The 14,596-nt window shown below is 38.9% G+C and overlaps 1 protein-coding gene across 3 annotated transcripts in view; it reads left to right on the top strand.

Annotated features, from left to right (window-relative positions):
* The first annotated feature begins 1,505 nt into the window (after positions 1–1,505).
* The window catches only part of LOC136873871 (uncharacterized), a 615,800-nt gene continuing 602,709 nt past the window's right edge, over positions 1,506–14,596 (top strand). For all 3 annotated transcript variants that reach the window (XM_067147177.2, XM_067147176.2, XM_067147175.2), the window contains exon 1: positions 1,506–2,425. In XM_067147177.2, coding sequence (XP_067003278.2) covers positions 2,275–2,425 — 151 coding nt within the window. In that variant the 5' untranslated portion in view covers positions 1,506–2,274. The remainder of the gene's footprint in view (positions 2,426–14,596) is intronic.

A 14,596-nucleotide genomic window follows, 5' to 3' on the forward strand; every position in this document is an offset into this window, starting at 1 on the left:
ATAAAATCGGCACAACATCACAATTACTCCTTACATCAGAATGTTAAAGTCCGCCAAGAGCCGAACAGAAACCTGACATCTAGCGGCCAAACCGTGAACACGGTCGAGGACTCTTTCCAGCGGCAAATTAGTAGCTATGTCCCGGCCTTGTATATCTCGTAGGCAACGGTTCTGAACATGTAGGGTGCATCTTCGAAAACCGAGTTGTGTGTGCGGTATATGCGGGTCCATCTGTGGTGTGAGTCTGTCTGTTAGTATTCTCATTGACGAGTTTGAACGCGTGGCTTTCGAGGGCGATACCTCTGTATGAATCTGGAGTTTCCACTGGGCCTTTCCCTTTATATAGCATTTTGATTCTGGATAGCTTCCAACTTTTAGGGATGTCCCCTGTCTCCAAGCATTTATTAAATAGGGCTGTCCATGTGTTTACAATTTGGTACATTGACTGCTGTAAGTGTTCATTAAATATACCATGCGGTGTTGCTGCTTTTCGTTTGTTGAGGTTTGCTGCTGCATTTTCAACTTCCGTAGTCATTATTGTTTTTGTTCTTGTATTAGTCTCAGGTGGAGTGGATGTGGTGTGAAAATATCACCACCAACACTCCCCGCGTTACTCACTGGCCAGCACCATCAGCTGATTTTATTTTCCAAGACCCGACTTCTCCCCCATATTGCTTTGTTTATTTTACCGTATTTATAGCTTTTGTGACAAAAGTAATAAACCTGTCTTTTAAATTTACAGATTCGCGGTCAAATATATCACCGAGCAGGTTCACTGTTGCCAGTGACTACAAATTATGCAAACATATTTCATGGGCAATTGAACACAAGAAATTGGTCTGCCTCGTGCACATAATAGTTCAGTGAAGAGATCTATTGTAATGTGATGCACGTAAGAATTAATGTGTGTATTAAGAACGCATACACATAGCCTGACCTATAGTATATGTCTGTGATTAAGATGAACACAAAACCCAGTCCTCGACACGACACAACTTGACTAAAATCCTCGGACTATGAACTGAAGGCCACTACGCTTATCATTCAGCCAAGGTACCGGGCTAACAACAAAAAGGATTATGTGTATGCTATTTAAATGCGCGATTGTTCATAGTCCACGTGTATAGAATTATTGTGTATAACTTATTAAAACCGGCTTTACTTGCTATGCCTAGGCCTATATGCCTTTGCAATCTCAGGCATGTCAACCCTGTTTTTTTATTTGATTATGGAAATGAACATCGTTTTCTAACATAATGGATCGCATAAATAAAACTTGTGATCGTCTTTATTTTGTAATGGGATAATATTTTTACAGCTTGGGTTTGTTTGGTACCACCTACTGTATTTGGTACCACGCGGTGCCAGGTCCACAGATTACCTGAAAAAGACCTGGTCACGAATTGGTGGACGTACCCATTCCGTTCGAAATATACCTGACGCTGCTGGATTGTTACCTTCAACCTTCAATTTATATAAGTACAAAAAGTTAAGAGTAACATTTGCTAGCGTGTATCGAGATTTTGCAGTTTATTACATAGAGAAAATATGAATATCACGCCGTTGTGTTTACTAACATGGAGGTTTCTGAAAGCTTTTGAACATAAACATGGCGGAGTAGTTTCTATGTGAGATGTTGATAAACGAATGCCTTTTTTTTTCCAAACAGAGTCGTGAAGATTATGCGATTTATGGCCATTATTTCTTGTTTTATTCCTTCGAATGAGAGCTCATGTGTAATATACCCACGTAAACTGTTTTGCAATAAGTAATTTGCATACTTTGCATAACAAAGCGTCGTCGTGCCTGCGGTCTATGTCGATATTTAGCGGCAATCTTGGAATGTTGGTGATAAAGTGATCTCTTTCTGTACAGCATAATTTAAAAGAAGAATTGAAGTGAGTGGTTTATTTCCTGTAATCTACCAAATTCTTCTATGAGTACCGGTTTACAATGTGAGCAAATAATTTTCGTCGTACTCGTCTGAACCAGAAAGCAAGTGATTGAACATCGCCGTGTTCCTATCATTGAGGTTTAATAATAATGTAATGCAAAATGAGTTAATTTAAGAGTCTCTTGTTATGTTCTATTATTTTTCCAAGTCGTGAAATCAGTGACAATTTATCTTTGGCATGCACGATACAAATTGCGGGAAGGGTTATTTCAATGCTCGTGTGGTCGGACTGTTGTGTGTGTGGTTAAGTGTGCAAAGAAATGTGTGCATATTTATTAGATGGAAAGACCAACATTAGGTTTACTTGAAACTTTTGCACCATGTCCGCTTTCAATGAAGTCCAGTTCGAGAAGAGACTACTTGCCTTAAAAGATACACAGGACAGCATCCAGTCCCTGTCTGCATGGTGCCTTCATCACAGACAGAATCACAAGAAAATAGTGAATACTTGGCTGCGTGTCTTAAAGAAAGGTAGGTTATGTAGAAATAATGAACTGTTCTCCTTCTATTTTAGCCTACTGACCTTCTTGATCTACAGTTTGCTAAATACTGGTCTGGCTTCTCTGGTGCTTAAGTAACAGATTGGTGTAATTCGAACAGGTATTTTTATTATTATTATTATTATTATTATTATTATTATAGCGCACAAATTATGCATTGATTAAAGACAATCAGACGTACAGAACTCAACGAGTGACCTCGTTTTTTGCACTTAACGACGTGATAACGATCACAATGATTATAACAGAATTCACAAAAGCACGTGTTTCTTGGCTCGTGGAATGACTTCAACTTGCAAACCCTGTGATGGAATCCATGTACGGTAGAAGTTCAATAAGACTTGCATTACTTTTATCGTATGATAAGGATGTAATATGTTGGAAATCTTAAGTAGATTACCTTGTAGAGGAGAGATGTGTTCACTGTGACAGTTAAGAACCCACTCCCCATCCCCCAGAAGTAATTTTGCTTTTATAACTTAATAGAATTTATCACGCGCCATAGTCCATCGCCTAACTATGTACCAGCATTTCCATTGGGTGAGAGACAATGGGATATGACGTCACTCCAAGCAATGAAATTTGATCCAGACCAATGGCTTTGTCGCTAACCTACCCTAACCAGTGCGGATCAATGTGTCATGCGGGACACTAGAGGCCTAAGGCCGCTTCGCGGCTTCTAACCTGGGGGCTTACGCCCCCAGACCCCCTTTCCTTGATCCAAACCAATGGTCTAACCAATCCAGATCAGTGGGTTTGACACTAACCTACCCTAACCAATCCGGACAAGTGGATACTGGAGGCCTAGGGCCGCTTCTTGGCTTCTAACCTGGGGGCTTACGCCCCCCTGTGCTTGATCCAGACCAATGGCTTTGTCACAAGATTCGTAAATTCAAAAGTAGTGCCGCTGCACTAGGACTAGTTCTTTATATGAACAGTTGGCAACTCTGTCTACCGCACAATGAAGCCCTTCGCGAGACGTGAGCGAAACAAATGACAGTGTAATCGTGCCTAGATGCGTGCGCTGGAAAATGTAAGTTGTTCTGAATTTTTGCCCAATGGGGGTATTTCTAACAGTTGCAAATATAGACGGGCATCTCTATAAGACTCATACAATTCACCATTAACAGTTCGTGAATGTTGGGCCTCAAACGTTCACCAATAGCAATCTTTAAAAAAAAAAAACCACTCATCGTTGCTTGGATGGGTTGAATAAATTTGACCTATTGCATCGGTGAAACTGGGTTTTCTTGTTTCCGTTGTTGAAATTTCTTTGAGGACTGATCCCAAGTATATTATTTTGGCATTTTGGAGTATAGCAGTGTTTGGGTGTAATCATCATTTTGACACATTTCAAAAAAAAACTGATCAAGGTTGTACATGGTGGTTCAACAGCACATTGTAATGCGTTCTCAGCTGTGAAATATACTCTTTGTCCATTTTCGAAGTTAATGGCTAAGTGATCACCAAATTGCTTCATTACTGTTAATATAGCAGTCCATTTACAATAATGTTATTTGCTTTACGTCCCACTAACTACTGTTACGGTCTTCGGAGATGCCGAGGTGCCATAATTTAGTCGCGCAGGAGTTCTTTTACGTGCCAGTAAATCTACCGACACGAGGCTGTCCTATTTGAGCACCTTCAAATACCACCAGACTGAGCCAGGATCGAACCTGCCAAGTTGGGGTTAGAAGGTCAGTGCCTTAACCATCTGAGCCACTCAGCCCAGCTGTAGCAGCCCATTTGGTATAGAGTAACTTCATCATTTGAATTCTCTGCACTAATTCCAATCACAACCATGTCACTTCCTTTGGTCACATATTTACAAATGTATTTGATAGTTTTAACGGAATGGCAAGATTCAACATTGATGTGTTTCTTGTAAGTCTTTCATAGGATCAGTGAATATGGAACAATACAACAGTTTTCAATTTCAAAGTCTTGTTAATTCACTTTGACAATTGTTGATCTGCATTGTTTGCATTTGATCGGTTACGGTACAGTGGATAACGATCATTTCCGGTAATTGTTTCTGGTATTAATGTGCGTGGATAATGCTTCGAACATTTATAATCCAGCATACACAGTGAATTTCGTTTGAATCATGTTTTTAATAACTACCTCGTCAAGCCTGGATCTACTTGTACATCACGTTTCTGCCACTCCACAGAATACATCCAGCAGCGCATCTCGCCAAACACTCTATGTTTCACAATACAATCTGTTACAGAGTTATCCGTGGAAGGCAGAGGTGAAAGAAGGTGCGGTCTGGAATGGGTCTAACTACAAGTTCGAAAGATGAATTAAAATTTCAACAAATGTTATATTTTCAAAACTTATCAATGGTAACATAGAATTTGAAAACTTAACAAGTCAACAACAAGCCAAAATCAGATACAAAGAAATTACAAGTGTTAGGGGATTATTACAAGGACTGGGCTTCGAGCCCCACAATGACAATCCTTGAGCTATTAGCCCAACTTTACAAAGGTACAAAATCGAACAAAGGGGCAGAAAACCCGATCATGCCAAGGAGCACTTGCTCCTAATTACAATGTTAAGCCTCCTAGAGGCACACAGAAATCAAATTTAGGAAAGAGCAGACCCACTCTCAAAGTTCAAGCCTGTCAAAGGCCACAACGAATTTCACTTCTGTCTGCCCACAAGGCACACAAAGAAACAGGGGTATTTAATACCCAACCTACAGGGCCTTCGCAATGAAAATAAAACATCAGGTTAAGTTAATGGCCCAAAGTACAGAGAGGACTGGAGGCGTGAACTTGCACTCCAAATACACTTTTTAAAACCTAAATGGCTCTAGGCCGATACACAGGGGCTAATCCCAAGCTAGGGAGGTGACCCGTATGAGAAAACTGTAATACATTAAGGAAGCGTGGAAACGGTCATGAAAACGTAGTCACCTCAATTTCAAAATGAAGGGGAGCTCGAGAGGGAAGAGCACTCTCTATCCCCACTTTACAGTTAAAGAGATTTGTAGTTTTTACATAGACAGAAGAGGAATTTACATTTTAAAAGTGGTAGGTTACATATTAAAGGTTTCGAACCCTCCCCGAGAGTTAAACTGCTGAGCTAGCAAGAAATAAAGATGTTAACAGGCCATTACCTTGTTGAAGAGCTGGGAGAGCTGCTGCTTGAAGAAAGAGGCGCTTCCCGCCTCCTGCTATATATCCACACACTGAGTTAGATGTTATACTAGTGGCCCCGGGACAAGAAAATCAGCAGTTTTTATACCCTCGTGGAAAATTCGATACCTTTCAAAATGAGTAGACACACCCCCTCAACTTTATTGGATAGCTTAGAGCTACATATCCATATCGAAGAAGACATACATGATTGGCTGATAATTAATTAAAGAAATTCGGGATTGCCTAAATTCAAAACAGGTGGATAGAAATGATTAATATTGCCAACACAAAGATAACAGAACAAAATATAGTAAGGACAAAACTTATGAATAAAAAATTTCCCCAGGAAAGTTCATTCCTTCGCACCAGAGTGCATAATCATAGTTTTTATGTAGAGACATCTGGTAGAGAACGTCCACACTTCTTGATCAATGATCAACAAAACACTTCAAAATTCACACAGAGCCATCTTCTGAGAAACTGTCGAGTTTATACAGTTTTTTAAAGTTCAGGCTTTCTCCTGTAGAGGAGTTTCGATTGGCGCAATATTTGAACTAGCGGCGTGGAGGTGTACTGCCCGGTACACAATCCATTAAAGGTTTCAACATTTGTTTGAAGACTCTTGCCGTAATGGCATGGCGATCAGTGGTTGATTTGGCCAGGGAATAACTCTTCTTTGATTTCTATCTACTGCAGATTGCACGTGAATGTGATAAGTAAATCTGCTGTGTCATAATGACGATCATACGACATGGCATCTTGAGCATATCCATGCATATGTTTAGGACTTCCGATGTATGTTGCTGGAAGAATTGTCATCCTGCCTACATTCTCTGCATTTCCATGAGTATTAATCAAATCTCGAATTTGAATATACTCTTCAGAATGGAGTTTGCTCTGGTTCAATCTCATGAATGTCAATCACTCTGTTTCATTTTTGACATACATATTAACAGTATATTGGTGAAATAATTGCTGACATTTCAAGATGTGGTTGTTTTCATTTTCACAAACCAATAATACTTCATTGAACTGACTTTTTTGTTGGTTTGAGCACCTGTAAATAAATTATTGTTTTAATGACAGTAATTGAACCTGCACATAATACATATAGTAGGTGACACAAAATCTCCATTACTAAAGCAGATTTTTAATTACCTGTAAGGGGATTTATCATGTTGATCGTGAAGTGATAACCATCTTCACCTTACTAAAATAGGATGGGATATTGTAGCGCATCATATGAGCGGTGTGTTTCATACACATGCTGTAACTGATCACTCCAGTGATGTAAAATAGTCTCACAGGCTTCCAAATTTTTCCAACTATAACAGTGGCAACTTCACAATTGTTCATGCATTGAAACATTTTGCTTGTTGGCCCACAGGCGTTTTATCAGCTCTGATTACAATTTTGTGATTATCAGATGGCATGAGATCCAGTGCAGTTTTGAACAATGTAATCAACTGATTGTGTTGATGAAAGAAAGATTGTAATTGTTCTACAATAGTGCTCTTCACTGAACTGTTATGTGCACAACGCAGATTAATTTCTTGTGTTGAATTGCCCATGAAATAAATTTGCAGGAATTTGTAGTTGCCATCTGACACTGGCAGCAGTGAACCTGCTCAGTGATATATTTGGCCTTGTATCTGTAAATTAAAATGACAGTTCTTTTTTATAACTTTTGTCACAAAAACTATAAAATAAAATAAAGCAATATGGGGGATAAGTCTGCTTATTATATGTCACCTTGAAAGTTAGCATGAAATTGTCCTGAACTACATTTGTTGCCCCAAATGAAGAAATTTTGAAGCAGTTGTTATATTTTTGGATATTTGTAAGGAAATGTATGGAATCTGTTCCTGTTCTTGAAACTAATGAGTACAGTGGATCTTATGGTGGAATCAGTGGCACTAATTTCACTTTGCCATTTGCGCAACACAATCCATTGGCTTCATTTTTGTTTTTCAGTGCCTTACAATGTGGGCAAACTGATTGTGATTTCATAGATCCAATAGCAACACCTTGGTAGGCACTGTAGTAAATTGAAACATAACTGAAACTTGCAAGATTATTAGCTGAATGACGCATTCTGCAAGTTTTTTTGTTACATGAATCCTTTCAATTTCATTTCGCTCTTGATGTTGCTGTGCAATCCGATTTGACAGAACGTTACCTTGGTTTGTTGCATTTCAAGTTCTTCAACCAAAATTGCTCTGCGCGCGCCTTATAGGTGGCATGACTCTTGAAATGAGTAGAGCCTATATAAAATAAAGCAATCAACCATAGATAAATCAATGAACTTGTTTGTTGGTTGAGAAGCGAAGATTTACAAATGATCACGGTAGGCAAGGTCTACAGTTATAACAATGGCAACTTCATCAATTGTTGGTGCTTTGAATCGTCTTGCATGTTGGCCCACCTGTTCCTGTATAAATTCTTCCCTTGAACACATAGTTTCTTTTGAACCTGCTCGGTGATGTATTTGGCCCTGTATCTGTAAATGAATAGGACATGTTTTAACAGTTAGGGTAGGCAAAGGTCTCCAACTATAACAATTCCCATGCAATTAAATGTTTGAATTGGCAACTAGGAACAGTTTGAATGGGAAAAAGAAATTGTTTTATGTTTTAGTGGACAATTTTTTTCCTATATTTCTCTTCATAAGAACCTTACTCAGACTTCAACGAATAGTTTTAAAAAAATAGCCGAATTGGTAAAAAAATTAGTTGAATTGGTCCAGCCATTTTCGATTTTTGCACTTAGCAACACATTCAGCGATTATGGTTTTTTCTTACGTTTTTCCTATTTTTATCTTCATAAGAACCTTTCTCAGACTCCACCGAATATTTGAAAAAATTTATCCGAATTTCTGTGGTTTACAGAGGTGAAAGAAGGTGCGGGTATAAATGGGTCAAGATAGGACAATCAGAAGATAGATTTAAAACTTTAAAATTATGGTTATTGTTATGGAGATATCCGTGGTAGTTAGAGGTGAAAGAAGGTGCGGGCTGGAATAGGTCTCAACTACAAAATTAAAGTTAATTTAAAACTTTAACAAGGTTATATTTTCTTTTCAGAAATCAACAAATAATAAAGTATTACAGGTACCAAGTAGCAGATCAACAAATTAACAAATTACAGTTCGTTACAAGATTTGGGCTTCGAGCCCTAAGTTTAATTTCTGAGCTCTCAGCTCACAACCACAATTGCTAAAGGGCAGAAAACCCCTAAGTACAAGGAGCACTTGCTCCCAGCTATTAACCTCAAGCCTCTCTAAGGCACTTTTACCACAACACCATAAAGAGCTGAGCCGCTCTCGATCTTTCAAGCCTATCAAGGCAATAACAGACTCTTATCCAAACTGCCATCAAGGCATACAAAACAGGGGTATTTAATACCCAACCTACCGGGCCTTCGCATGAAGAAAACAAAACATCAGGTTAAGTTACTGGCCCAAAGTACAGAAGGGATTGGTGGCGTAAATTTGCACTCCTAAATACACTTTTAAAACCTAAGTGGCTCTAGGCCGAAACACGGGGCTAATCCCAAGCTAGGGAGGTGACCCGTTTGAGAAAACTTTACTACATTAAAGAAGAGAAGAACGGTTATGGAAACGTAGTCACCTCCTTTTCAAAATGAAGGGGAGTTCGAGAGGTGAACCACTCTCTATCCCGCTTTACAGTAAAAGATATTTGTAGATTTTACATCGGCAGAAAAGGAATTTACATTTTAAAAGATGGGTTACATATTAAGGGATTCGAACCTTCTCCGAGAGTTAAACTGCTGAGCTAGCAAGGAATAAAGATGTTAACAGGCCATTACCTTGTTGGAGATCTGTTGCCCGAAGAAAGAGGCGCGTCCCGCCCCCTGCTACATATGCACACACTAAGAAAGATGTTACTGAAGTGGCCCTGAGACAAGAAAATCAGCAGTTTTTATACCCTCGTGGAAAGTTCGAGGCCTTTCATGAATGATAACAACCCGCCCCCAAACTTTTATTGGATAACAGCAAAAACTAATACACAAGACGAGGAAGAAACACCTTATTGGTGGGAAATTAATTACATAAATTCCTGATTGGTTACATTCAAGACAGGCAGAAAGAAAGGATTTATATTGCCAACCCACAAACCACAGAACAAAATTTAGTAAAAGCAAAACTTAGGAATACAATATTTCTTCAAGAAAGTTCATTCCATTGCACAAGAGTGTATTACCATAGTTTAGGGTAGAGACATCTGGTAGAGATTGTCCACACTTCTTAATCATTGAAAAACAAAGGCAAATAAAAAACACTTGGTGACATCTTCTGAATATGATAGATGTTGATTCCCATAGGGAATCTGAAATAATTGTTCTGAATGAGTAAATTTATAATACCAATATAAATGGTCCGTTATTGGACATTATAAATTTTCCAGCTAACTCATTCCTGGTTGCCAGCGTTTCGCCCTCGTGTGCTAGGCCGGGCTCATCAGTTGGTACCTAGCACACCTACCAAGACGCTAGCTAGTGCATACCGTGGAGGCCACTGCGTAGGCTAATTGTAGCCACCGCCAGTGCCAATGCACTTATGAGAGACTTTGTCTCATTATCAAAGATTGATGCCTGCTTGGCCATCAGATGATAGATGCTGTCAGCTGGCATTCAGGAGATAGTGGGTTTGAACAACACTGTCAGCAGTCCCGAAGAGGGTTATCCGTGGATCCCATTTTCACATCAGGTAATTGCTGGGGCTGTGGCTTAATTAAGCCCGCGGGCGCTTCCTTCCCACTCCTAGTCCTTTCCTAAGCCATCATCGCCGTAAGGCCTGTCTGTGTCGGTGCGATGTAAATCAAATTGTAAAAAATATTGTATTTTTTTCAATTCTCTTCAATCATATAATTTACCACTCTCCCTTTCCATTAACGGAAATCATTTTTACAAGTTAAAATATTAAAGCAAATCATACATTTCACCGAGCTCGATAGCTGCAGTCGCTTAAGTGCGGCCAGTATCCAGTATTCGGGAGATAGTGGGTTCGAACCCCACTGTCGGCAGCCTTGAAGATGGTTTTCCGTGGTTTCCCATTTTCACACCAGGCAAATACTGGGGCTGTACCTTAATTAAGGCCACGGCCGCTTCCTTCCCATTTCTAGGCCTTTCCAATCCCATCGTCGCCAAAAGACCCATCTGTGTTGGTGCGACGTAAAGCAAATAGCAAATCATACATTTCAGGAAAAGCTATATAAAATCTCCACAGTAGGCTGAAATCTCAAGTGTTATATTTTAATTTCTAATCGCGTTTAGAAAACATCGACGACAATAATGATGATGATGATGATGATGATGATGATGATGATGATAATAATAATGGTTTTACGTCCCACTAAGTACTTGCACGGTTTTCGGAGATGTCAGAATTTTTTCCCACGAGAGTTCTTTCATGTGCCGCTAAATCTATTACAAGAGGCTGACTTATTTGAGCACCTTCAAGTTTCATCGGACTGAGCCAGGTTCGAACTTGCGAACTTGGGCTCAGAAAGCTAGGGTCTAAACTGGCGATGATAATGTTTTCTCTAATCTACCCCAAAATCTCGCCAACGTTTTTAGGCCTAAAAACTCGCTCATCCGCTTCGTACGAGACAGGACATTTTCGGTCGTTGGGCAGAATTATACCAAATTTCTGGTCATTTACACAAAAAATAGTGAAATATACGAGCCCTCCTCCTAAACGTATGTTGTTAGAAGACTTAATATGAACAGTAAATTGATTTTGTGTTACTAAACTGCGCCTGAACACCGTCCTCTAATATTATGCATTTATTCCTGTATTCATGCTCTTTGGGTTTTCTTTTTTACCAGAAAGAAGCATCACAAGTATACTGTAGTATCTGAGAATATTTACATGTAATAATTTTAAACCTTATCTATATCCACTAAAAGTCCCCAATTTACATTGATGAGTGCAGCGGAGTGAGCTTTTTGCCACTGCGATTTCAACATGCTCCGCTCGCTACAGTGTTTCCCTCGTAGACAGTGGCGCCAATGCTACCTCTAGTGATTCATTTACTAACTCTATGGATGGATGAACCAGTCTGTTACGTACCGGTAGTATCAGAAAATGTATGGACCAGTGGAATGGCATGCTAAAGAAGAAAGTTTTGCAACTCCGCAGCTATTTCCCGCCAATATTCAGTCAGGCTGTTATACTCAGTATGCAGCAGTAATCCCATCTATCAGAGTTGAGCGGCAGTATAACAGACAAAGAACATCAACACAAACAATGGTCAATATAATGTTATTGTTGATCAATGTTATGAGCTTTCAGTATTGTAGGCCTTCACATGTAGTTTTCTTCTGACTCCGAAATACCACTCTTATCATAGTTGGTACGGTAAAACTGAATAAAATATAAATGTTCGAATTGTATTCTCTATAGCTTTTGTTCTGCAGTACTTTTCGATAGGACCAATAACATAGGTAATTAAAAATTAAATTTAATGCGCCTTCCCCTAAACAACAATTTCATCCGACTTTCATTAAATTCTGTTAACCCATTCTCTCGTAGCTCGGCATTGATGTGGACTTGGCAACAAAAATACAAATTCATGAATATCTGTGTTATCAAATCCGGTACGGTAACAATATATGGCATAAATGATCAGAAATTTAATTCTTCATAACTTTCGTTACGTAGTATTCATCGATAGGACCACTAATAATATAAATATTAAGAATTTATATTTTAGGCCTTCCCCTAAACTACTATTTCACTCAGCGTGAGTAAAATTATTTATAGCCTAGATTGTAGTGGATCATCCCTCGAGTTCACATACCGATTTTCATTAAATTCTCTTCGGCCGTTTCCTCGTGATGCGTGTATGTACATATAGACGGACAGACAGAAATTACGGAAAAGTAAAAATTGCATTTCCGTGTTACTTTGGACATGACCGATACGGATATTTCATTCTTTTTAAATTCTGAGCAATGTACGGACAAAACTCTCATTTTATAGATATAGATTTGAAGAAGAGAGCCTCAATGCTCCACAATTCTACCAAGGAGACTACGCTCCCAAACCCTTACAGCCTCTTCAAGGCAACCATTAATTTTTACAATTCGGATTAGAGCGTCTTTGCTCAGTAAAAGCACACTTTCAGGCCTCTCTAGGCACAACCTACAACTTACAAGACCATATCAATTACATTTTAGTTTACACCAGGGGTGTCGAGTACCCATTCTACCGGTCCTTCGTGAAAAAGTACAGGTTAAATTACTGGCCCAAAAATAAAATGTATGGAGGAGGACACTTGCACTCCTTGAAATCAAAGATTAAAACTGTTACGGGGATACCCGTGGACCATCAGAGGTGAAAGAAGGTGCTGGGGTGAATGGGTCTAACTACAAAATCAAAGTTAATTTAAAACTGTAACAAAAGTTTTATATATATATATATATATATATACATATACAGTATATATATATATATATATATATATATATTTTAATTTCAAAATTCAACAAATAACAATGTAACAGGTACCAGTAGCAATAAACAAGTCTAGGAAAGACTAGATTGGTGGTATAAAGAGATCTTGGGCTTCAAACCCTCACTTTACAATTCCTGAGCTATACGCTCAACTTTACAAAGATCACAACTTTACTTAAGGGCAGAAATCCCCTAATCCATGGAGCCCTTGCTCCAGCAATTACAATATCAGGCCTCCCAGAGGCTCTTTTACAACACTAGAAAAAGAGCTAACATGCTCTCAGTTCCAAAGCCTATTCAAGGCAATATCAGAAAATTACAATTACTTGCCATCAAGGCACAACTTACAAAATTTGAAACAGAGGTATCTAGTACCCAACCTATCAGGCCGTAGTAGAAAAGAACATATTAAGTAAATGGCCCGAAACACAGAGAGAATGGAGGTGTGTATCTGCACTCCAAGATATGACGTCTGAAAACCTAAGGGGCATTAGGCCGATGAAACAGGGGCTATTCCCAAACTATGGAGGTGACTTGTATAAGAATAATTTAAGACATTACGGAAAGGAAGAAAACCAGTTACAAAACGTAGTCACCTCAAACCAATGTGAAGGGGAGCTCAAGAGGGTATATCACTCTCTATCCCCGAATTACAGTTAGAGATTTTATGAAATTTTTACATTAGCCGGCAGAACTTACATTTTAGAGAAATTGGTTACATAGTTAAGGTTTCGGACCTTTCCCTCAGCTAGCAAAAAAGTAAGATGTTAGATTGCCATTACCTTGTTGAAGAACTGCTGCCTGATGAAAGAGGCGCCTCCCGCCTTCTGCTTGACACACACACACACTAAGTTAGATGACGATCAATTGGCCAAGAGACGTGAAAATTCATAGTTTATAAACCTTCGGGGAAGGTTCAAGACCTTTCATGAATAAACTAGCCACACCCTCTCAATTTTATTAGAGAATTTAAAAGTTACATACCGAATCGAAGAAGAAATACGGGATTGGTTGGAAATTAATTAAAAAAATTAGGGACTGGCGGAAAGAAAAGATAAATATTGCCAACCCAAAAATAAATGAACATGAATTGGTAAAAAAAACTTATGAATACAAAACTTCTTCAAAAAAGTTCTTTCACTTCGCACCAGGGTGCATGATCTCTGGCAGTGACATCTATGAGAGAATGTCCAAACTTCTTGATGAACGGGAAACAAAAACAAGTTGAAATTCACACAGTACTGGAAACTTCACAATAACAAAATTACGTTGAATTACAGTAGTGACATCTTCTGAGTCAAGTTTTAAATAGGTCTAATTTCAAGTTTTTTAGGCGCGAGATTTAAATGCGCGGTGTTGGGGTGTACCTCCCAGTACAAAAACCTTACTTGGGCTTGTGGCCCAACGATGCAGAGGCTAATCCTAAACTACTGAGGTGACTAGATGGACAAGTTAAGTTACAATTTACAATAGGGAAAACAGTTACAAAATCGTAGTCACCTCTAGACTAATT

This window comes from Anabrus simplex, chromosome 5 (assembly GCF_040414725.1).
Source record: "Anabrus simplex isolate iqAnaSimp1 chromosome 5, ASM4041472v1, whole genome shotgun sequence".
In the NCBI taxonomy this organism is placed as follows: Eukaryota; Metazoa; Arthropoda; class Insecta; order Orthoptera; family Tettigoniidae; genus Anabrus; species Anabrus simplex.